The sequence below is a fragment of the Pavona decussata genome, unplaced genomic scaffold, assembly GCF_977016875.1.
Source record: "Pavona decussata unplaced genomic scaffold, jaPavDecu1.1 SCAFFOLD_51, whole genome shotgun sequence".
In the NCBI taxonomy this organism is placed as follows: domain Eukaryota; kingdom Metazoa; phylum Cnidaria; class Anthozoa; order Scleractinia; family Agariciidae; genus Pavona; species Pavona decussata.
The window spans coordinates 7,071,391-7,096,810 of record NW_028145473.1 but is presented as its reverse complement, the minus strand read 5'-3'; the positions used below and the strand labels follow the sequence as shown (position 1 = coordinate 7,096,810).

General features: G+C 37.6%; 1 protein-coding gene and 1 pseudogene across 1 annotated transcript; one reads left to right on the top strand and one right to left on the bottom strand.

The window, feature by feature from the left end:
• The first annotated feature begins 1,328 nt into the window (after positions 1 to 1,328).
• LOC146481322 (lupus La protein homolog) lies at positions 1,329 to 18,333 on the top strand. The gene is made up of 14 exons (XM_085108955.1): positions 1,329 to 1,555; positions 3,258 to 3,327; positions 3,590 to 3,630; positions 4,638 to 4,703; positions 5,356 to 5,457; positions 6,211 to 6,273; positions 7,598 to 7,746; positions 8,736 to 8,783; positions 9,944 to 10,019; positions 10,846 to 10,929; positions 12,042 to 12,101; positions 12,925 to 13,042; positions 14,199 to 14,264; positions 16,058 to 18,333. Exons 1-14 carry the CDS (start codon positions 1,478 to 1,480, stop codon positions 16,246 to 16,248), a joined length of 1,212 nt encoding a protein of 403 aa, XP_084965081.1. The 5' UTR covers positions 1,329 to 1,477; the 3' UTR covers positions 16,249 to 18,333.
• Positions 18,334 to 22,571: 4,238 nt separating this feature from the next.
• Positions 22,572 to 23,212, bottom strand: LOC146481321 (uncharacterized; annotated as a pseudogene).
• Positions 23,213 to 25,420: the final 2,208 nt, after the last annotated feature.

Here is a 25,420-nt window from a genome sequence, read left to right as displayed (position 1 = left end):
ACGATTCCTTCGCCAGGAACTCTCCAATTTCCACCGTTTTAAATGTCGAGTGCTTCTTAGAGGTTATTCTTTCGATTTACCGTTTCAAAGTAGTGAAATTTCCTTTTGAAAATGGCACACTTTAGTCCACAACATGTTAACAATATGGCGCCACAATTTAATCCAAGATTAATGAGTAAATCAAATGATGCTTTGACGTCACACAGGTAGGGGTGAGTGGGTCCCCTCCCTCGCGATGTAAGCGACAAGAATGGATTTTGATTGGCCTGCTTTTGTTGAAGACAATCAGAACAATACATCCCGAGTAGGAGAGGGGTGAGTTTAATGAATAAATTAATGTACCGATTTGTAGCTACGACGAAGAAAAAGAAATCGTCCCGTTTTTAGACACGGTATGCCCCCTCAGGGCATCCCGCGTAAAAAGAAATCGACCCGTTTTTAGACACGGTATGCCCCCTCAGGGCATCCCGCGTAAAAAGTAGTGAGGTTTGCATCCTAAATTACGGGGCAACGGAAATATTGACTTCCGGTTCGGGAGTGTAACGGATATAGTTTTGAGCTTAGGTACATGAAAAAAAGAAAATTGTTGAAGAAAAATTATTCAGTTATTGCCCAACCCTCTCTCCATCCCGCACCCTCGCCGGTGGTTGTTGGGGTGTGCAACCCGATTCCCCCTCCGATGAGCCTTTTTAGGACCAAAATATACCAATTTCCATATAATGCATGCATGCTTATTTTTACACTTAGCTGCTGAAATCGGTAACACGAAACAGAAGAGAAAGGAAGGAATATTTGTGCTAAGTGGATCAGCCATATAGCATATTTTCACAAAGGATCACTGTAATGATCCGTTGTATGAGAGAAACAGACCTGGCAGATCCGGTCCCTGGATCTCGGATTTAGAGTGGTTCAGTTCACACTTGTTTTCTAAAAATAAAAAAGAAAATGAGAAGTTTCCTAAAAGGGCCATACCCAATGTCAGACCAAAAGCGTAAAAAAAAAAAAATTATGGCCCCGTTTTCAGACCAAAACTAACTAAACGATTCAAAATGCATACTAACCCCCCGACCCCTACCCTAAATTGATTTCACGCCGTCACGCAGTAGCGTGACCAATTTGTTTTCTTCGTCTTCTTTTTCTTTTTTCGTCGTGTCGTTCACCCACCACAGACATCTGGTTTTATGGCTTGGTCAAACGGTGTCGAAACAATAATACAGGCGAGGCGTACAATGCGAACCGCTAGTTAACTTCTTGTTTAGTTTAATTTTTGCGAGCCAAAGTTGTCAGCGGTTATTCGTTTCAAACTTCATTGTAATATTTTCCAAAATGGTGAAATCGTAAAGTGTTACCCACGTGCAGTACTCACAAAGCAATTTCTTCCTTTTGCATTAGCACTGTTGCCTTAAGGATTCATTTTAAACTTAGGTTAAACTTTAAAGCTACTTTGGTTCGCAAAGATTGAGAAAAATCACGTAAAATGGCGGCAAACGAGGACGCTAATGGCCACACGGAAGCTGCTTCGGATCTCGAAAAGAAAATTATCAAACAAATCGAGGTAAGCTGGCGGGTTGCTTTCTCTCCGTAGTGAAAACTCTCTAAATTTCCAGTGGGAAAACATAATCAACCTGGCGTCTTCGTTAGATGTCTCTGGAAAGCACAGAACTCAGTGAGCTCCCAGTAGCTTTTAGAGTCACTACACTGTAATTGGCTGTATAGTTTTCATTTACATTTCAATTTTAATTTCAATTTCAATTTATTGCTTCCACCACTAATACATTGTTGTTCATGATAATTATACAATACTAAATAAAATAGTGATGAGGGAGTCTATAGAAAAGCAAAAAAATGCTTGAAGTTATAGATCCCTTTAGATTGAGGTCAACTGCAGCTTAGCTAGCTATATTCTTATATTCATATTTACACATCTGGTATTATTACTAGTCAAGATTTCAACATTGGGACGTTCCATTTGTTATCCGTACTCCCGGTAAGGGTGACAGGAATCTGATGCCTCAAAGGAGGCTACTGTGAGCAAAAAATCCTTTTCCTCCTCAGCTTAAACTTGCCACTTGCCATCCTTGCCGGGTAGGGGTGGGAGGAATGGAACGTCTCACGTCAAGGGTTTCATTAGCTATCTCTAAGATGATTAAACCATCAACAACGTGTAACAGCAACAAATGTAGAGGCCGAAAGCACTACTCAACAACTAGTTTTTATGTACATCAGATTTGGGTGTTTATCAGTGAACTCAAACGTCAGAACTTACTGTACATACATGTAGCCCAAGATGGTTCTACCAAGCTACGAGTAAAACAAATTTTGGAGGGCTGCAAATGTTATTGTAGTCTCGTGCTGTTATGAAAGGAAATGAACTTTGTCCAATTCTCCACAATAACAAATTATGTTGTAACAAATTACAATAACGACTTAACACACCAATCACTTTTTATAGTCTTCACAGCCAACAACATAATGGCTCACTGACAAACGACCAATAACATCTGGACTTCGTTGACCAATCAGGTTAACAACCAGAGACGTATATACATGTACCACCTACTGACGTTCCACAATTCACTTGACTTTGAAGATGACTTTCGCTCAGGTTGTTGAAACATCAGTCAAAGTCACCACAAACAGTCCTTCTCAGGACTACACTCACCCGAATGATCATAATTTACGTACTTGTATGACATGACTCCTGGGTTCAAACCATTTACCATTAACAATTCTCCACAATAACTTAGGAGATTAATCTCACCTGTAACTAAATAGTGTTGTCCTGGAGGGGCACAGTGTTTACTGCAGAACTGAAGCTGTGTATTTATTATTCAACACATTGCAAGTACATGTACACTGCCCAAATAATTTATTATGGTCATGGTGCAATTGCAATATTCATCATCTGTAGTCAACAGATATCCTGCGATGTACGTAATTTCTTGTGTCGGGAAGAAAAATGGCAAAATGCAGTGTAAAGGTTATCTCCAGCTTTTCTGCATAATGTGTTCAATAACGAAACAATAGTCTGAAATGCCAGCTGCCTCCTTCTCGTAACCCATGCCCCCTGTGGGTAAGGGGGAGGAGGCGGCTGACATTTCAGACTAAAACTACTCAAACACTTGGAAGGCCTCTTTTGCTAATTATCAGGCAATATTCCATGTGGTTTTGCAAATGTAGGTGTAATTAAGCAGATCTACATGTAAATGATCACACTTTGAGTACATTGATCATTATTCATTTTGGCTTCTTTGCAGTTTTATTTTGGAGACAAGAATCTTCCCAGGGACAGGTTTCTGATGCAGAAAGCTGACGAAGATGATGGATGTATCCTTTAGAATTAATGCATTTTAGTAGTACTTCAAACTTAGAAATATTGTGCACTGTAGAGAACTACATGTACTTAATGTAACAAGAAAAAAGGAGAATAAACCACATCGGAGAGCATCTGTAAAAATCACATTCCCAGGATTTTTGTGTATGGTTCGAATGCACTTTATAATGCATGTACATTGTAGATGTATGTTATATTCCTAGAGGCCTAGATTATTGTTATTATTCCTTGACAAAGATCCTCCTGATTGAAAAGGGATCACTCTTGACTGTTTAACAACATTCAACAGGCTCAAGGTAAGAATGCTTTTTAAACTACGATTTTTACTTAACACATATCAATGTCATGAAAATGTTAAATAAATGTTGAATCGCTACTGAATGTTTCTTTGTTGTAAATGTAGTAAGTAAATAAATGAGTAAATTGATCCTTTATTTAAAGAGGGTAGCACCAATTAGTGAAAAACACTGATAAACTAATGTGGCCCTCTGTCTAAATTAAAATAAAACTAAAAAATTAAAAACTAATTACTACATGTAAAAGTAAAATCTATGTACAAAGATCAACAACATTCTGAATCAAAAAATAAATTCTGATTATAAAAATTAAGGCCACGATTATTTCAAGCCTGTATGATTGCAAGTGAAAGGAAATGAGTAAAAGCTTGACATTGCACAATTGCAGTTATTGTGTTTTGATGGTCAAGTACAACCATGGCAATTGCCAGCCATCACACATGCCTGAGAATTACATGTATGTTTAAATCATCCTCTGATCCGGTCATTCTTCAAAATGAAATCAGTGAGTCCTAGGGCTTGTTAACTGTCACAGTGTACTTGTGGTATAGATGTAATTGTTAAATATATATATTATAACCAACTGGAGAAGAAAATATAATTATTTATCAAATAAAAAAAAAATGCATTAATACTTAGTGAACATTTAAACTATCTGCTGTATAGTTTCTTTACATTCTGATAGTCTTTTAATGGAATTTTGGTCATTATATCAGTTGGCTGCTATCAACCAAATAGTGTTTTCCGATTTTCAATGTGTCACTTAAAATAACGTGATACTGTCCCTTAAAATTAATGCTTCCTGAATAAATGCTTCACTGTTCTCAAGAAGCTACCCTGTGCTCTGGTGGCCACATCCTTATTCAGGGCCGTGTGGGACTTGCTCTCAATGTTTTTTTGTGGAGTGCTTGTTTGGGAGTAACAATATTATTGTTCAGTAGAAGTTCTTTGTTTTGAGTAAAGTTCTACTGACAGTACATTGTACTTATAGTAGGCTTGTTTTATAGTCCTTGTCAACAGACACTGATGCCATAGCAAAAGCTCTCAGGAAGTCAGATACTGGACTGATTGAGGTACAGTGCTTTAAATTTAATTAAAAAAAGCATTAACTAGTTTTTTATAGAAAGCTGATTTCAACATTAATTTTTCAAGCCAATCACAAATTTAAACCATACACTGTAGTATGTAGTTGACATTTGTACATTTTAGATATATTTTAGTAAGTTTAATTTGGTGTAACTTTATGTTTTTCATTTATTTGTTTTTGTAGAAAAAAGTATAAATTTCCTTTCAGCTGTGTTTGTGTTCATGGGATTGTGTAATATTATAACATTATAATAATAATGGATATCAAAAGCAAATAACTTAAAACACATAGTGTGAAATATTATTTCATCCACCTGTTCAATTTACGACTTTGCTCACACAGCAGTTTGATCCTATGAGGAAAAGGAACCACTAATTCTGGGCATATGTGGTTCATTAATGAACATTACTAACATGCATGGAAAACAACTGTGGCATTTGCATCTTGAGTTCCAACACGCTTTGATCTGAACAGCGTGTACAAGCTTTCCGGTGCTGTCCTTTTTTCCAATAAATTTATTTATCAAGAGCTAGTTTCTAGACTTGAAACTCAAAAGACTTGCCTCGAAAATTTGGAAACTGAATTTGAGACTCGGTCCTTGAAGTTTTTCAGAATCGAGATTTTTATCTTGTTTTCAGGTCAGTGAAGATAATACAAAAGTTAGAAGAGCAAAATCCAAGCCGCTTCCAGAGGACACCCTTGAAGCAAGACAAGATGCTAAAGCAAAGACAGTTTATTGTGTAAGTCGTACTGTAAAGGTCATGAAAATTCCAAATAATTGTTATCAAATTTACTTGACTGTTAGTACAAAACCACATCAAGCATCCTTCCATAGAGTACAGGTGCATGTACATCATCATCGTCATCATCATCATCATCATCATCATCATCATCATCATCATCATCATCATCATCATCATCATCATTCATCATCATCATCATATATTTACCTTGCTAAAAAAAGAAATACATGTAATTCAATTTCCAAGCCAATGTAATGGTGAGGAGACCTCAAGAAATCACCAGGCTTACAGTTATAAGAGAGGCCACCTTGGCTGTCATTAATAAAATAGAAAATACATGTACAGTGTATGGTGCTGCATAAGTGTGGCTTGGTCAATTCTTGATTTAACACATAAAAACTGCAACATTTTTCCTTCAAGGTGAAAAAACTAGGTTTTAGATATGTTGTAGTTAATTATTTAGCTCAGTGAATGTTAGTTTTCCTTTGTTTTACACTCATTACCATCCATAACAACAAAGGAAAACTAAAATTAAATCATTATTGAGATAAAAAATTAACTCCAACAGATATTTTCTGGAGCAAAATAATTCAATTTGGTCAACTACATGCAGCTCTGCAGGCCTACAGTCCAATTAACAGACATCCCCAGTAAATCAGTGCAATGGTGCACCATCTGTTTAATTTATTCATGTCAGTTATCTTTTATGACATCAGCATTTTTTGTTGTCATCATTCTTTCCAAATACAGAAAGGGTTTCCCACAGAGTCAAGCCTTGATCAACTGGAAGAGTTTTTTACCGATAAAGGAAAGGTAAAAGTCCATTTAAGTGTATAATTACAAGTATGACAAATTTTTATTTTTATTTCCTTCCTCAAATGTTCATTTTGTCCTCATGAAAATAAAAATAAAAGATGCCCTATTGATTTTTATTTTTCTTCCCTGCGTTTGAGGCCTATAAAAAGGTGAAATTTCACTTTTAGTGGGATGCAATACCATGCAAATCTCCCTGCGTTTGAGGCGTATAAAAAGGTGAAATGTCACTTTTAGTGGGATGCAATACCATGTAAATGGGAGACTAGATAGCTCTGGGATTGATACAGCTGGATCATTGTTAATTTTTGGAGCTGCTAAAAGTTAGCCTAAAAAAAAAAAAAAAAAAATCAGGCTAGAATAGGGTTCCACAAGCCGTGACTTGCCATCCAGAGGTTTAATGCATGAACAGTGTGTACATTACATGTATGGTTACCACATATGTCCAGAAATGCACCTACATGTACATGTAACCCTGAATTTGGGTTATTCATATGAAACAGGCCTTTTTGTCATTTTTCTTCTGACTTCATGTTTGACAGAATTATGTGTGTTTTAGTGAGAATTAAGGTCAAGGGACACCTTGTGATGTCTATCATCCAGTTCTTAAATCTACTTAGCATGCATTTCTGGACATACCTCAATGTTTACAGTGTACATTGTCCTGGTGTGTGGAGTTGTGGATATTTTTTTGTTTTTTTTTTGTGACATACTATACAGTATTACAGTCAACCCAGGTCACGAGTGAACGATATTTTTGAAATTTGAACGGAGTTTTGAAATTTACATGTCAGTTTTCAAAATCGCCAACGAGATTTCAGAGTTCTCGTATAAATTTCCCTAGCTTATTGACGGTATAAAGCTATGAATTTTTCTTTACATTGCAAAATTGAATATTTCAAGAATAACAATTGTTTCCCAAGTATTTTGAATCTTTTTTCAGTTAATGCGTCTTTTTCGGAACGATTTCCAGAGAAATGTCTAACATTCCATTCCCATGTCGGACATTACAAAGAGAAATTCGAATGTTCATTTCATACCTGGAAATACTGTTCACGCGTGACCTGGGTTGACTGTAATAACAATAATTTATTGGAATCACAATTTTCACCATGTGAAGGGGTGCATGGAATAAGGCCACAAGTGACTTTTGATGTAAGGTCAAATTCTCCTTTCATTTCGGAAGCAAATAAAAGGCAATTTGAAAGGAGAATCTGACTAGCAATTTATCAGAAGTCACTTAGGGCTTTTTTCCTTCATGTGCCAATCATTGTCAATCATTACCAATTATACCTGAATTAAGTTGTTCTTTCTTTTGTTAAAGGTAACTTATATCGTCATGCGAAGAACTCTTGAAGATCGGACCTTCAAAGGATCAGTGTTTGTAGAATTTGAGTCTGCTGATGAAGCAAAGGCCTTTGTGAACCAAGAGTCGCTCAAGTACAATGATCAAGAGCTTATTAAAATGATGAAGTAAGCAGTTGATGGGATTTGAGATTTGTCTTAGTCAGTGGTAATGTTACTAACATGTGACCAGTACTGCCTTCAGGAGAGTCATAAAGTTGTGTATTGATGGACATCAATCAACGAAAAGCTATTGAAATTATTTTGAATTTTGACAAGATTATGTGAGGGCCAAAAAGCCAATGAATTAAATAAATTTAGATCTGGGGTGATTTGATCAAATTTCCAAGTTTACAAATTAAAGTGACTTGAACGCATATGAGACATCCAGTCAATTTTCCAACTCCCCCCCCCCCCCACCCCCTTTTATAAACCCTACACATAGCAAGCCAAGTAAATTTGCTAGTCTGATTGTGAATTTTGTTTTTCAATTGAATGATGGTCCTTCCTAATCCTATGATACAATATCTTTCTCTGCCAGGAATACAAATTGTAAGACATGCCTATCTTTGCCCCAGTGATCAATAATTATTAGCCTGTACCCTTTCAATAGCTATCATGGGAAAATAAGAGCCTTTATGCCTTTTCTCCCTTACAAATAATTAGCACAACTACCAAAATGCTGCCTTGCCTGAGTTATGTTTACTGGACAAAAATACCACATTGAACAACTGGAGTAAATGGCTATTGACAAATCCCATAGCCGCATTTATTTTAAAATATTTTACTGTAACTATCAAACCGAAAAGAAATAAAAGGGGAGTGGCTGGGACAAGAAGATGAGGAGGGATGAAAGAGTGTGTCTTTAACCACTGTCAAGATGAAATGGAGTGACGCTCACATGGAAGCCTGGTCACATGGCCAGCGTAAGTCTCCTAAAGGGTATCAGCTGAAATGTGAATACATGTACATGCCACCCCAAGTCCCAGGCCCCCAAGGAACTGAAAGCTACTCACTTGGAAGAAGAGGCATAAATATTTCCTTTTGATAACTTTTCCCAAAATTATTATGGGCTTGGCATGGACTGACCTTGATTTGAATTGTTTGTGCCATTGCAGATATGACTATTATAAACAAAAAGAAGAGGGACGTAAAGACAAGAAAAAGTAAGGGAGAATTCGCTAGAATTTATCAGGGCTGGAAATATTGGCTGGACAATGGGCAATGTGTGGTCAGAGTAAAGTCTTGTAACAAGTTCTTGCCTTGACGGTTATCTTGACTGGTTGTATGTGTTCACTTCCAAAATTAATAGAGAGAAAATAAAGTACAGCTGTTTGCTGTACATGTATAATTCTATGAATTTTGTCAGACATTTTGAAGACACAAATAAAGGCCCTGGTGCAGCACAAACCAATAAGTGAGGATTTGGCCTTTGCATCCAAATAATTTTTTTTTCTGAATTCACTCTAATTTAGCTTGCATACAGACTAGTTGTTGTGTCAGAAACGTGCATTTAGTTCCATACTTACTTTGTAATTTTAGGGCTCAAATTCGTCCAGAAAGCTTATGACTTTAGCCTAACAACTGAACCAACTTTTACGTTGTAAGATTGACAGGTCTGTAGGCTCTACTTTGACTAAGAGGTGTTATCAATTTAGCACTTATGTTTAGCTTTAAAGAAACCAGATGGCAGACTGGGGATAGTATAGCTGTGAGGCCAATACAGTATCGCTACTTTTGCGGTTTCTATAGTCCACATATTGTAAGCATTATAAACATTCCCAGTCATACGTAATTATTTTCGTCCAAGCAGTCTTCTTCCTCTGAAAACAAGAAAACAACTGAGGCTCAGTGAACTGCGAAACTAGCGATCCCATATACTGATGGCACATCCCTACTATTCCCGACCCACCAGAAATAAAATTTCGTGTTTTATACATCTGAACCCGAGGAAGAGAAGTTGATATGTGGAAATTTTTTCGATTTTCTTGCAGGAACAACATGTAGATTTGATTGAGCAAATAATAATAATAATAATAATAATAATAATAATAATAATAATAATAATAATAATTTATTATTAATAATAATAATTTATTTATTCACGTGCTATTTTAAGTTTTGCTTGGCTCACAGGTTATGCTACGCGCCCTGTGGTGCTTTTTTATACTGTGCATACAGATAGTTTTACTGCGCATACTAATTATAATTCTGTCACTTACACTTTATCTAAGAAAGCCAGTAAAGAGATTTGGTTTGGGCAACTTTCAATTGTGTTAGCAATAACAGTCTTGTGTAACATAGGTTTGTTCCTTTGATGTTTTAGAGGAGATGACGTGAAGAAAGAGAAAGAGGTGAAAGATGAAAAGCCGCAGAAGAATGAAGAGGATGGTGCTGATGAGGTACAATGAAAATAGGAATAAGCTAACAAGTTTTACGTTCATAATTAAAAACAGGTTATCATTCAGAGGATTGCCCATTTCAAGAAGTTCAGTTTGAGTTTAATTGTGTTTGATGTAGGAAGAATGCACTCCTGATATGGAGTGGAGTTGAGATTGTATGGGACAGTCGATCAACAAATCATGGCATCTTAGGACACGTATCTGGCATCCTCTGCAGATTTCTTTACAGGGGAAGATGACATCACAAAGGAGAGAGAACCTGGAATCGAGATCATCAAACACACTCCCTAATCTTTTATTAATAGTAGTAACAGTATTATTTACATGTTGGTTAAAGCATTCAGGTTATTATTTAGAGTATATAAAAAAGAAAAGTCTGTGCACTTACGATGAACCTAAAACAAAATGAATACTTTACTGTACGAGAAAATACTTCTTTAATTTATTAAACTCCAATTGAACTTTATTAGCCTGTAAACAGGCTCCCAAGTGGGGTATAGGGCGAAAAGGAAAATCGGTAAGACGGGCGATGTTTCTCTTCGCCCTGTTCACAGGCTAAACTTTATGGAATGAACAATCGTCTTAATGACTATTGTGAAGTTTGTGCATTTTTATTTCCAGCCTCTATTCTATGTTTTTAATTTGAAAAGTTTTTTGAATGGCATACACAGAATACAAAATATATCATCTCCCAAAAAAATTCAATTCCAAGTATTCTCGTTAATCAGAAAATCTTTCGAAAGAGCGCAATTTCTCTTATTCGAAGCGAACTGTATTCGTGTTAGTGTATTTTGAGGATTGACCCCAAAGCCTTGTGTTGTTGCAGGAACATGAACTTCTAAAGTATGATAATGGCTGTGTGTTGCATTTCAAAAATGTTGGAGAACAGACATCCCGTGAAGACCTAAAGGTGATGAATATTATTTTTAAAATTATTATAATTTATTATTATTATTATTATTATTATTATTATTATTATTATTATTATTATTATTATTTTATTTTTATTTTATTTTATATTATTTTATTTTATTTTTATTTTATTTTTTTGCTTTTCTTGGAAAGGTTAAAGAGTCCGATGCACTCCTAAACCAGTCCAAGCTCAGCTGCATTTTGCAACCCTATACGCGACTAAAGACCGCAAACTCCTACCCTATCGCTATTTTCCAGAAACTCGGTCATTTTCACAATTCATCCAAAACAAAATCTTCGACGTGTACAACAGCAAGTAAAACACGTTTTCCTTGTGTCAAATCCCGGGAAACCTTGTCTAGACACCAAAACTCTCGGATTTCTGTACCTTAGTCCAGACAAAACGCTTGTAAACCATGCCCTTCACAGCATCGCATACCCATACAGCTTATAAAAAGGATTCCCCCCCCCCCCCCCCCCAGATGTACTTTAGTCACTCCATTGATTTACTGCACCAATTCAAAGTTGTCTTATCGTCATACATCGTCCTAAAAGACATCACTGATGAGAAGTGGATTCTTAAAATGTCAGCACATGTTTGGGATGGTCGGTCATGTAAGTTGTGAAAGAAACTACATGTGCTGTAATGGCGATTTACTATAGTAGTGCCTTCTTGTCATTTACGAATTTATCTTGCAAGATTTCTGTGTTACACATGTAGTTATAGAATGGGTGAATGTTTTTAGTTAAACTACACAGCTTTTTAAGGAAAGCACCATTTTATTTTTTGATGGGGGAGGGGTTCGGGCATTGCCATAAAAATCCTACAAAACTTTTGAGGGAGACAGAAAATCTTGGATAGCGCAACAAAGCGAAGTAATATCTTGTAATCTATGCAAAGCTTTGAGGCCCAAAAAATAAAAACAACAACAACAACAACAAAAATCCCTTTATCCCACCCCCACCCCCCAAGAACTAAACTCTGAATTAGCGAATGCTGTCTTCGATTACTTATCTCGTTATGTGGTAGATAAGGCCCAAAAAAGTTCATAAGGCTGTTTTCAGAGTCAGCACGTTCTGATATTTTCTTACTGTGCGCTTTGTAAACAGAGCTTGTTTGGAGAACATGAAGATATCGCTTGGGTGGACTTCACCAGAGGAGAAACAGAGGTTTGTACATGTCTGCATTCATCTGTCAGACTCAAACGTTTGAACCTCGTTTTCCAGCATAATAAACAGCACCACAGGAAAGTACTGCTCAGTAGCTTTCATTTGAATAATCACACTTTAGAATTTCATCCACAGACTCAAAAGTTAGAACCACCTTGCACAGCGTAATAAACAGCACCACAGGAAAGTACTGCTCAGTAGCTTTCATTGGAATGGTCATGTCACTTTAGAATTTCATCCACAGACTCAAAAGTTGGAACCATCTTGTACAGCATAATAAACAGCACCACAGGAAAGTACTGCTCAGTAGCTTTCATTTGAATGGTCACACTTTAGGATTTCATCCACAGACTCAAAAGTTAGAACCACCTTGTACAGCATAATAAACAGCACCACAGAAAAGTACTGCTCAGTAGCTTTCATTTGAATGGTCACACTTTAGGATTTCATCAACAGCGTTCCCCTTCTCGTCTGTTTGATTCAATCTTTGCAAAATAGGACAAGAACCTTTTCGGACGAAAATCCCAGAATTCAAGAGAGACCATGGTTAATGAACATATAACATAATCTGGTAAGACGTGTGCAAAACTAATCACATGAAAAGTACTTTGTTTTTTTGTCTCGAAACTCGATGAGTTAGACTCGATACTCGATGCACTCGACTCGAACTTCGATTATCGAGGATCGAGTCCCGAAGTTCGAGCTTTTAGGGACTGTCAACTTACTTTTCAACGGTACTGTATAAAAACAATGAAAGTCGTTCTTTAAAGTATTCTGTTTCCTTTCCAGTCTGACAAATTTCGCCATTAATACTTCCTTGCAGGGCTTTGTTCGTTTTTCTAAAGGAGGAGGTGCACAGCGGGTCATTGATGCTCTGAAGGAGAAAAATGACGGAAAGGTTCTCATCAGAGAGGTTGAGACAACTCTCAGAGTATTAGAGGGTATGTATACATCAGTCTTTTTTCCCTGCCCTCCCTTCCCTTAGATTTCTGGGAATTCAAGACGCTACTTCGGCGACGACAACGAGAACGTCACAAAGGAAAAAGCCTTATTGACAAAAACAAAGGCCCTCTACATTGTACGTGCGTTATGAATATTGGCACATTCCTTCGCCGTACTCGGCCAAAAAAAACTACAGCGTAAAATGATCAAATTCAAGGTTTTGTGGAGAACGTGAACACACGAAGGTAAATTTTTCATTCTCTGTCTCAACTTGAAACCGTTCCCCCCTGTTTTGTTACTGGATAGTTCGGCCACGTTGTACAAGCTAAACGAATTTGAATTAACGCGAAGTAGCACAAGTAACGTGAACTTGTATTTTCAAGCGACGTTTTCGTTGGCGTTGCCGTCGTCGCTGCTTAAGTTCCTTTTTGACGCCATTTCTGATAAAAATAAAATAAAATAAATAAATAAATAAATAAATAAATAAGTAAATCAATCAATCAATCAATCAATCAATCAATCAATCAATCAATCAATCAATCAATCAATCAATCAATCAATCAATCAATCAACTTTGTTTAACGAGGGTGACACTTAACAGTCTTACGACTGACAAACCTGTGGCCCTCGGATTCCAGATCGAATTGGAATTTGGAAATGTTAGTTTTTGTGGAGGGAGGAAAACCGGAGAACCCGGAGAAAAAGGACGAGTACCAACAACAAACTCAACCCACATATGACGTCGAGTCCGGAAATCGAACCCGGGCCACATTGGTGGGAGGCAAGTGCTCTCACCACTGTGCCATCCCTGCTCCCCAAATCTGATCTATAACTTAACAGACGCAAGGACAAATGGCATCTATTTGTCAATTACTGAAGTTAACGTATCTATACTTTAAACGAGACAATATTATTGCATGTGTGTACCCAACTTAAACATCGGGTAAGCAGCTACATGTATGAAAAGCAAGCCTGAAAAAAGAAAAAAAGAAGAAAAGAAACTAAAAATTCAGGCTTCAACGGAATTCGAACCCATGACCTGTGCGATGCCGATGCAGTGCTCTACCAACTGAGCTATCAAGCCAACTGGGAACTGTCGTTTCATATTTCACTTCCATGAATTCCGTCATAAATTGTTTCATTTCTGTTTTGTAGGTGAAGAGGAGAAAGATTATTGGAAAAAAGCAAAGGAAGAGATGGAAAAAGCCAGACAAAAGAAAGGTAGCGCGGGTTATTTCTTTATTGTTTCTTTCTGGTTTTCTTTGTATGTTTGTTGTTTGTTTGTCTTATTTTCGAGCTGTGGTCAGGTGTCAGTCAAGTTATAACGGACTCAAATAGCTACGCCGTTCTTACCAGAACTACTACGTGAAATGACTGAATTCAAGGTTTTATGGAAAAACGAGAATGCGATGGTGAATCTTCGTTTCTCTTTCGGAACTAAAGCGCCATAGCTACGAAGTAAACTCTTGGATATTCTAGTCATATTACAGCTGTATGCAAGTGCCGTGATCAGGAACACCCCTTCTAATATAACCTGAGAACACAAATGAGGTTCTTTATCTCGCGTTACTGAAAAATCGCAATTAGCTTCCCCCAATATGTCACCAATACCAACCCCAAATACCCCAGCCTCCATTCCCAGCCTTCTCTGTTCCTCTTCTTCCTATCTTCCGGTTATTTCAAACATTCAAACACCCCGTTGAATTTTTTAAATTGGCTAGAGATTACAATGAGAAGTCGAAGCCAGGGGCTTATATGGCAAAGGTGGTCAAGTTAAGAAAACAAATCGATGTTAAAAGTTTTGATGCTAGGTTACAATTCCAAAGATTATACGTAACACCTAAATAAATATAATTCCAAAGATAGAGACAATTAGCAAGATTCCATTTAACAAATTAAAAGTAAAGCCAATTAACTTTAACTTTAGAATAGGTATACTTATAAACTAAGTTTAATTTAATTACAAACTATTCTAACAAACTATATATAACAAGAACTTTATAAAACAAACGATTATAACTATTGCAAGCCATGTAATTGGAAAAGAGAAGAAATGAATAATAGACCAGAGCTGTGATCTGCTTGCATCGTGGTAAGCTTCAGTTATCGCGCACTGTATTCACCAATTACTGAAAGTGAATATATGAAAGTTCATGCGTTTGAACTGCGGAAGAAAGGAATCAGTGAATGATCATCCCAGTTATGTACGCAACTTAAGCCGTTGAGAAAGAAAAGCCTGAAAAATATACAGGCTTGAACGTCCAAGCCTGTATTTTTCCAGGCTTTCTTTTCGCAACTGCTCAAGTTGCGTACATAACTGCGATGATCATTCAACTATTACTATTGGGATACACGCCGTTCGTGACAAAGGACATTAGCTCACAAAGACACGATCAAAGTACTTCTTAACAATGGGACAAATGGCGAGTACAATACAGAGATATGTCCAGGATCGACCTTGTTACAATACGATACTTTATTTCACCCCATAATTATTACAATAGAAAAAATATATAGGGGCACTGTGATGGAGATTCTGCTCTGTTTTTCTTTCTTTTTTTCTTCCTTTTTTTTTTTTTAGGAAAAAGAAAACAATTAAGTACATTGTATCCAAAGAACTTGAAAAATTTGGCAATTTTTTTTCAAGTTCGAATCCATTTTCATCCTACCAATTGATCCGCAGCTAAAATTAATTGATACTAGGTTCTGTGGCCTAGAAGGCAAACTTTTAACAAAATTGGACTATTAGTTTTACGTTTTCAATGAAATAATATGTTTTTTGGCCAAGTGGCACTAAAATAAGTGACATTGTCTCGTTCACAAAACCTTAATATGATTTGCACTGGCGTTCTCCCCCACGAGTCTCCTGTAGCTCAGTGGTAGAGCATCCGAATTAGTAATCGGAAGGTCTTGGGTTCGACATCTGATAGGAGCACTCAGATTTTCTTTTTCCGAGTATGCCTGTGTCACTCACTGAATATACATCATTCTCAATTTCTGTTTTATTTCTACAGCAAAGAAATTCAGAGGGGGGCAACGAGGTCGCTTCGGAGGGGGTCGTGGGAGAGGCAACCGAAGAGGTTGGGGGGACAGATCAGAGAGAAAAAAAGAAGAAGGAAACGATGACGAAACGCTAAAGAGAACTCACACTCGATTTGACGACGACGAACCGACTGCAAAGAAAGTGAAGGCTGAGAAAGATTGATAAGACGATCAAGTATGCAAAGAGTTGTAGTTTTACTTCATTAAGTCCAGAGTTTAATTTTTTGTTGTTGTTGTGTTTAGGTTATTGTTGATGTAATATAACAAACACGAGAAAGCGTGTTTCATCAGATATTCAAACACTGAGAAATAAGTTGAAAAAACGTGGCGCAGCCGAGTTTTTTTAAACGACTTCGAGGTGTTTCGATATCTGATGAAACGCACTTTCGAGTGTTTGATGTGGCTTCTCAAATGATCAAATATTCTTGGAGAAATTCAAGGCTAAAGTTGCCAAAATGTTATGGTAATTAGGAACACATATTCAAACCACGGCCACAGTAGTGATTGTCTTTGTTTTCTCTTGATGAATTACTAATGAGCTTGAGACCTTTTTTTACGGTGCCTTTTCAATTCAGTGGGATGTAGAGTTGTTATCCTTAAGGAAGGATTGACAGACTCTTGTTTGTACTTTCAACTGCAAATTAAAAAAAAAATGCATTTGAGAGTAAAAGACTTAAAAGTATTTCATAAGTATATGACAAATTTCATTGTCCACAAAATTGAAAAGCACACGATGCCACGAGAGTACTGATCAGTAGCAATCCTTTAAAACTTCATTCGCAATGTGACAGGAAAGAAGTGTTCTATAAAATTAATATTTAATTTAAAGCTTTTTAAACCCACCAAACAGGGCAAAAGGTGGGAAGTTTAGGTGACAGCGGTTTATGTTGTTTTCATTTCTTAACAAGCCGTGACTACTTTGTTTGTCTTCCTCTCTTTATATCTTTTTTTTTTTTTGTTTTGTTTTGTTTTTTGTTTCTCACGCTCGTGAGGCTATCCAATGTGGCGTGAAATTAACCATGAGTAAAATTCTACCATAATAAGTGCAGTGCGCAAACGTGGATGAATCATAATTCCTTGTATCGTGACCTGTTTCGCATGGCACACGTACATTTAGCATCTCGTTTTGGCAAAAAAGAAGATGGCGTGTACGAGATTTGGAAGTACAGGTTATCAACATGTTGAACAACTCAACCAAGTTTCATCTTGTTAAATTACATGTATGCGTTGTTGTGTTCTCAAACTGTCTTGGGGAACTCCATTGATTTGAAACGTAACTTTGTAAAGTCTTCATTAACAGCGAGGGGTGTGACAGTGTTTGTAAACCGCAACAAGGTCCACCTTTGAGGCTTTTCATTTTCAACAAAGGGGAAACTGGAAGCTAAGTGCCTCTTGCCCCCCCCCCCCCACCCCCATCCTAATTTGTCAGGAGAAGTGTTAGTCGGCAGCACTAGTCTCTGTCAACATTTGAGAAGTTCATGATACAATCAACGTGCTACATTTAGTTAGCATAGCTTTACAAAATGCATTAGGGATGATGATAAAAAACAAAATACAAATTGCAAACACTTGTTTGTCATTTAAACTGCACAATCTGTTTTATAGAAAAAGATTTTCAGGTTTCAGAAGATCTTGTAAATGAATGGTAAAGTTTGTGTACTCTTTTACAAGCTAAAAGGGGGCTAGGTCAAATTCAGGCGGCCCGACTTTTTTTCAAGTTTATCTCAATTTGTATGAAAGTGTGATCTATAATGTTCAGAAATCATCCTTGTCTCTTTAACAATTGTATTTGGACCTTAACAGTTTTTTTTTTAATTTTACGTTAGCTAGTGTTGATTGCTTTTGTAAGTTTAATAAACGTATTATATTACTTCCTCAATGTGTGGCACACAAGGCCGCAAGAGTATCGTATTTATTTCTCTGGCGACCTTTTAAAACAGATCTTAACCCTTTAAGCCCTAACAGTGATCAGCATCAAATTTCTCCTTCACAAGAATTAAGGATATGATCACCCTCGGTGAATTTTCTTGATATTTTAATATCTTCTCCTCGTTACTTCTATAAGAAAAGTATGGGGACAAGATAGGAGAATGTGTTCTTCGATATTAGGGGTTAAAGGGAAAGAGAATAATATAAGTTTTAGAATGAACGTTGTTGGACTGCATTGCAGTTTTTTTTCTCATTTCCATAACTCCTTTTAATAGTGTTAGTCGCTTTTGTAACGTAAATAAAATGATTTGAACAGTCAGTTGTTGAAGCAATGTTTTCTGCTGTTTCTTGACTATGTATCTTTACAATCCCTTGTCGTCGCTTTAATTTACTATCTCATTTCAGTCCATAAAGTACCGTGTATTGACCGACTACTTTCACTGAGTTGAAGCTAGGGAACTCTGGGTTGCCACGGAGACCACCGAGGAGGCCTGGATTTAGGGAAAGAATTGCCACCCTCAACCCCCCTCCCTCCTTGCTTCCTTCTCCCCCACCCCACCACGCACCGCAAGCACACCTCAAGATTCCTTTCGAGCTGAGGGTATTGCTTTCCACATTTTTCTATTATACCATTTGAGCGTGAGGATGTTAAAAAAATTGTCATCAATAACGAGTGTAAAGCAAATTTTAAAAATGGTATGTACTTTTTCTGGCATTACGGTATTTTTTATGTCGCTTCTTAATTTTTTTGTGATGGGATGTTTATTTAAAATTAAATATTTTATTCGAACTTAGATTTATTCTAAGCCAATAAATAGATCAGAAATCAACCCTTTGCGGCAATTTTTTTCTAATCAGAGAAAAATACATATTTATTAAATATTATTTAATTAAAAAAAAAATTGATTTTTTTTTTTTTTAATTCGTCCTTATAATAATGTTGGATATTTAACAATTATCTTCCGAAATCGTGCGGAATATCGCCTGGTACTAAATGCTGGTTCTTATATAGACCCTGCGATCGCTATGATCGCTGCACAATGCGACCAGCGATCATTTGAGAATCGCCCTGTTCGGCGATCATAGCGATCTTAATTATACATAGAAAAATTTCTATCTCGACGATCGTAGCGATCGGTGTTGCGCGATCGTAGCGATCATAGCGATCAAAACGACCATATGACAATTGGTTTCTGCGACCGTAGCAATCGTAGCGACTGGAAATATCCCATAAGTCATTACAACATTGGACTTTGCATCCCATAATTCAACACAAAAATATAACTTCAGAAACATGTCAGCGATGGTAGCGATCATATGAGAATCAAAGCAATCGTTACGATCGTCATCATCGCTGGGATCGCTGGTCGCATTTTGCAGCGATCATAGCTATGGTAACGATCTTAGCGAATATATGAGAACTAGCCGACGAGGCCTTAGGCCGAGTTGGCTAAAATCAGGGGAGATTCCGCAAGATTGAGCAGGATAATTGTTTTATTATTCAACACATTGATAACAAAGCTTAAGCACAGTTTTATTGCAGAAAAGCTGGAGACGAACTTTATTTTGCCATACGTTTTACGTATGGCTATTGGGGACGAAGGAATATCAAGTGCGCTATGGCCATATTTGGGCAGTGTTAGAATGTGTTGAATAATAATGAATTTTATCCGTCGAGCCTGTGATTTGGACAACGGAATGTTTGGAATGACAAATGCTCATTTGAATTTCAGAACAACTGATTAAGCTGTCCATAATTCATGTTTGTAGTAGCACCTTTACCTCGCGAAAAGCCAAGGAGTTCGCAGGGCGGAGTTAAATTTACTTCTCCAGTTAGTCGACTTAGCAGTTAACTTCCACAACGTACATTGTCCAGAAATGTTGCTTGAAACAAGGAATATGGCCGAGCTTCTAGGCTTACAAACCAGGCTATTGCCTCCTTGCTAACGCCGAGACAAATGGCGGCCACTTCGAAACTTGCTCTACAAACTTCAGGTAATATGGTGGATTCAATGTAATGTGGACATGCTAGATGTAGTTCTGTTTATTGCCCTAGCCTGTAGCACTTATTGACGGTTTAATTGAAATTTGCTATAAAGCTGCGACGGTTACTGAACACCGGTTTTAACGCTGTAAAGAGGTACGCTTGTTTGGTAGGCGGATGATTTAAAATGTCGGTGGTCATAGTTTATTGCATGTTTGTCTCATTCAGACTTATTTAAAATTTTTGCTGTCAAGTAAGGACAAACTGAGAGACTGGAAATTGGACTACTTTAAGAAGTCACACTTAAGGGTTACATTCACAGACTCAAAGTTAGAACCAGCTTGCAATTGTACAGCAAATACACAGCACTACAGGTAATTACTGCCCAGTAGCTTTCATTTGAATTATCACACTTGAGGATTTCATCCACAGATTCAAAAGTCAGAACCACCTTGTACAACATAATAAACAGCATCACAGGAAAGTACTGCTCAGTAGCTTTCATTTAAATGGTCACACTTAAGGATTTCATCTACAAACTGAAAAGTTAAAACTACTTTGCACAGCCCAACAGAAGCAGCACCACCAGGGAAAATACTTTTCTCTTGGATCGTTATCTTTGATCATAAATGTTGACACTTCTTCCAATGAAGATAGAATTAGAACTACATTCTACGGCATAGAGGCTTCACAAAACTCGTTACGGTAACTCCAAAGCTTTCATCTGACTGGTTGCAAAAATATTGTCGTCATTTAAGTCACAAATATCGCAAGAACGTCGACGTTTGTAACATTTCCTTGCAGTGCAGAATGAGTGCAGTGTATTCGAATGTTTTAGTATAGACGGGGAAAACCAATGCGATAGAAATAGTGCGTGTGAGACGTTTTTCGTTTTCAGTAAAACGGGCGAAAAGGAAGCGATCCAGAAACGCATTAGTCTTGTTAGTTTTGAAGAAGCCTTGGCACATTTTTCGTTCAAGGCATTATTGAAAAAAGGAAAAATTATCTACCCTTTACTGTTAATTTTATTAAACTTTAGCTTTTTCTTTGCAGTTGGCCTTTATTTGTCCACTCGAGTTGACTGCGAAGAGGCAAGATCTTACTCTGGCGTTTTTCACTTGGAGAACGTAACCATCAATTCATTCTGTCGAGGTGCGTATTATTATAGAATAGTCCGCCCCACCACCAGAACTTAAAGCTATGACAGTGGTACACGGAGGATAAATAGTGCGTCCAAAGATATTTCCTTTAAGATCCGTAACAGGAAGTGATGACGTAATATGAAGTGGTAATTACGTCATGATTGCCAAACTGCGGCCATCTTGGATCCGCCATCTTGGATTTCTGGGGTAGATAATTTCCCAGAACAAGAATCCTGCAATGAGCTAAAAACATAAAAGTTATTGTAGGAAATGCATCTTTTCTTCATTCTTAACGGAAATATTGTATTTGATGACCTGCCCGTCATGTCAATTGGTTGCTATCGTAACGTTAGATTTAATGAACACCAGCCGACCACATCAAGTCGCTACCAATTAAATTTCTGAAAAAGTCACGAAAGTCACTTTTTCGTCAGATGGATGGTATCTCTCAATGGAAGAACATTACCACGTCAAGTGATCACGTTAAACCAACCAGACTTGGAGAAAAATTTAGTGGTGCACTATAATTTACAGGCGAACATTGATATAGACTAAATCTAGGTTTAACTACTCAGTGCTACAGTCGGATGTTGATTCTCTATGCAGATCAGACCGCAGCGCCCTGATGCGGATTTATGAAAACTCGTTGTCCAGCATATCCTGATATCATTTTTTTCCACTCCAGGTGTTAAATGTGTATCACGGAATAAAAGGCTATAACAGAATCAAGATCAATCTTACTATGGAAAGGAATAAAGAGGTGAGTCTTAATGAAATAATTAACTATTTAATTCAAATTAAAACCAGGAAGGACTTCCACACAACTATTGAATCTCCAAGCACCGTGACTCTCAAGCTCTCCCTCATGCACAAACAGACAGCCAGGCTACCTGCTTAATCCTAGAAAGGGGAACTGAGGAGGTAATTGCCTTGCGCGGAGCGAGGGAGGCGCGAAAGAGAGAAAAAAGTAGCTTCCTTTCGCTCTTTGTCCATTCTCACTCAGCGGGCTTCCCACGCGCGTTGCGCGCGTCCGATTCCTTTTCTCTTTCCCTCTCGATTGCCCGCCACGTGGTTTAACAAACAGCCACTATGAATAGAGTTTGATCTGGAAAATGCATGCATAGTTCTTTTAATCTCCCTCCCGGTGGGGCTCATTTATTCCAAGGTCTGGTGGGAGAAAGTGGGGGAGGAGGAGGGGCTTATTGGGGGGGGGGGGGGGGGGAGGGGGGTGTTATAGTCAGAAGAGGTGTACCTTGGGTCATTAAATAAATAAATAGCTTTATTTAAACACGGTCATCTCATCAGGACTTAAAAACACTATTCCTTTATTAAACAAAAACTACTGTCATGCATTAAAATTATCATTACAAAACCTATTTAGACTAGGAGCCTGCTTTACATAAGTGCCGTGTAGATAGATTTTTAGATCAGCTAGAAGTGTCGTTTGCAGCCAGCCTTGAAGATCCCAAGAGAATTTGCCTGCCGCAGCTCAATAGGAAGGCTGTTCCAAAGAACTGCTCCAGAGTAACTGAAACTATTTTTCATAAAGTATGTATGGGGAAGAGGAATAGTAAGATTGTCGTTGGTGCCTCTCAAAGAGTAACTGGAAACATCGCTACGATAGGTAAATTTAGAAAGAAGATAATTTGGAGCTAATCCATGGAGTGATTTATATACCATTGTAGCTTTATTGATTAGTCTTTGTTTATCCAGTTTTCTCCAGCCAAGTTTATCGATAAGATTTTAGAGTTTCTGAAGCTTAGTAGATAGTGTTTTGTTGCCGCAACCCCAAATCTCACTACAGTAATTAAAGTGTGACGTGGCTGTACGTAAGAGGAATACATATATTGAAGAGTATCAAATGAAACAAAATCCCTAGAGCGCTTTATCACACCAATACCAGCAGCAATCTTTTTGCACAAATTGTTGACGTGAACATTCCAAGATAGATTTTGGTCAATGTAAACACCAAGGGATTTAGTAAAAGTCACTGGACTAACAGGTGCCCCATCAATTTCAAGTGAGGGGGAAGTATCAAATGCGCTTAGCCTTTGTCTTGATCCAATCAACATAAATTCAGTTTTAGATTTATTAAGAGTAAGCTTATTTGCAGTAAGCCAATTGTTGACTCTAGAGAGGTCTTCATTTAGATTACTGTCAATGTTCGGAACTGTTTTAGCAGCAAATGTCAGGTGCGTATCATCAGCGTACATTCGTGGTTGAGAATTCAGTAGACAATTAGGCAAATCATTTATATAAATTAGGAATAGGAGCGGACCTAGTATTGTTCCCTGGGGAACACCGCAAGATGTTGGCCGACAATAGGAGAGTGAGCCATTAACAAAACATCGTTGTTTTCGACAATCTAAGTAACTGATTCAAACCAGCTATGTGAAATACCGTCAGTACCGTAAGATTTCAACTTTGATAAGAGAATATCGTGATCGACAGTATCAAAAGCTTTCTTAAGGTCTAAAAACACAACTGCATTTACATTGCCTGGATCTATGTTGCATGCCCAGTTGTCCGTGGCTTCAAGAAGACCGGTAGCTGTAGAGTGAAGGGATCTGAAACCTGATTGACAACTCGAAACTAAGTTATTTTCAGTGAGATAACTATAGAGTTGGTTGTAGATGATTCTCTCGAAAACTTTAGCTACGACTGGAATAATCGAAATAGGATGATAGTTGTTTTAATCTCAGCGTTCGCCGTGTTTAAACAAAGGGATAACTTTGGATAATTTCCATTCATCCGGAAAGACGCCACAAATGATAGACTGATTGAAAATAGTACATAGGGGACTGGAAATTAAATCAGCACAATTACGTAAAAGTCTTGCCGATATTTTGTCCAAACCTGTTGCTTTGGATTTGGATAGTTTAGATAAAAGCGAGAAAACTGTGGGTACAGTGGTTGTTTTCAGTTCCAATCTACGATCACAAGTCCCACTCAGATAATCCACATATGAAAGACAGTTTTCGTTCACTTGGATCTCATTTGCTGGCCTGGGGCCAATACTAGAAAAGTGATCATTAAAGGCTTCGGACAATTCAAGCGGATCGTGAATGGAATTACCGTTATTAAGTATAACTTAATTTTTACCATAACGCAATGAAAATCAAGCATTCCTGGAGACAGACTTGGCCACTGGTATGTAGTAATTATACCTGAGTACTTCTTGAACGAAGCAAATTCCCATCTCTTATTTACACCCTTGCTCATATGCAAGCATGAAGTTAAAAATGAAATGAAATGAAATGAGAGGAAAGAAATGGTATCCCTGCCTGATCCTACGCTACCTTACCCTATCCTACCTGATTCCTACCCTACCCTACCCCACCCAATCCCTACCCTACCCTACCTGATTCCCGTCTTTTATCTTTAATGAGTCAAGTCCAAGCAACAACCGTGGACGATAATCCTGCTGGTATACGTTGGATCAATTGTAGATCTGATCGGCTTTAACAAATACAAATGATAAAAGAAGCAGAGACCGATACAATGTAGAATTACGGTTTAAAGGTTACTATATTTCGACTGGCCAAACCAGCCTTCTTCAGGTATAATGAAAATTTACATTGGGACACACGCTTATATAGCTGACAAATATTTGCGCAATAGCGGAACTACGTAAAACTAAATTGATTGACAGTAAATATGAAGCAAATGAAATAATAGTAACAAAAAATAAAAAATAATAAAAGGAAAAAGCTAGTACATTTTTTCGCGAATATTAAGGCCATGTGGAAAAAGTGTTCTGCCTTTTGAGATTAAAAAGGCTTCCCTGGCCTTACGGATTGAGTCTCGGTTAGAGTAGACTTTTTCTATGGGGATTAATTGCATGTCGTTAGCGGTGTGGTTAGGAGCGGTGAGGAAGTGTTCTGCGGCTGTGGTGAGTTTAGATTTACTGTTAGGGTTATCTATGGTGCGGCGGTGTTCATTAAAGCGGTCTGTTAAGCGTCGTTTAGTCTCTCCTATGTATTGTAAATTACAGCGGTTACATTGGATCATGTAGATTAGATTTTTAGTTTCACAGGTCAGGTTAGATTTGATAGGGCGCGTTTCACCAGTGGAAAAGAAGGTGTAGTTAGTGAGACCATCGGAAATGTATGGGCAAGTGGCGCAATTTTTACCGCAACGATAGGAGCCGGAAGGGAGTTGTGGGTGGGGATTAGTCGAGTTAGAAGAAAGTCTAGCCGAAACCAGTAAGTCACGTAGGTTAGGAGATCGTCTGAAAGCCACAACAGGCAAATTTGGAAAAACCTTTTTGCAGCGGTCAG

Bases quoted from the DNA above. Each gene is read 5' to 3' on its own strand.
- LOC146481322 (XM_085108955.1), top strand. From the start codon at position 1,478: ATGGCGGCAAACGAGGACGCTAATGGCCACACGGAAGCTGCTTCGGAT. The intron at 1,556-3,257 runs GTAAGCTGGCGG...GCTTCTTTGCAG, and splicing joins AAATTATCAAACAAATCGAG to TTTTATTTTGGAGACAAGAA. The intron at 3,328-3,589 runs GTATCCTTTAGA...CTGATTGAAAAG, and splicing joins AGCTGACGAAGATGATGGAT to GGATCACTCTTGACTGTTTA.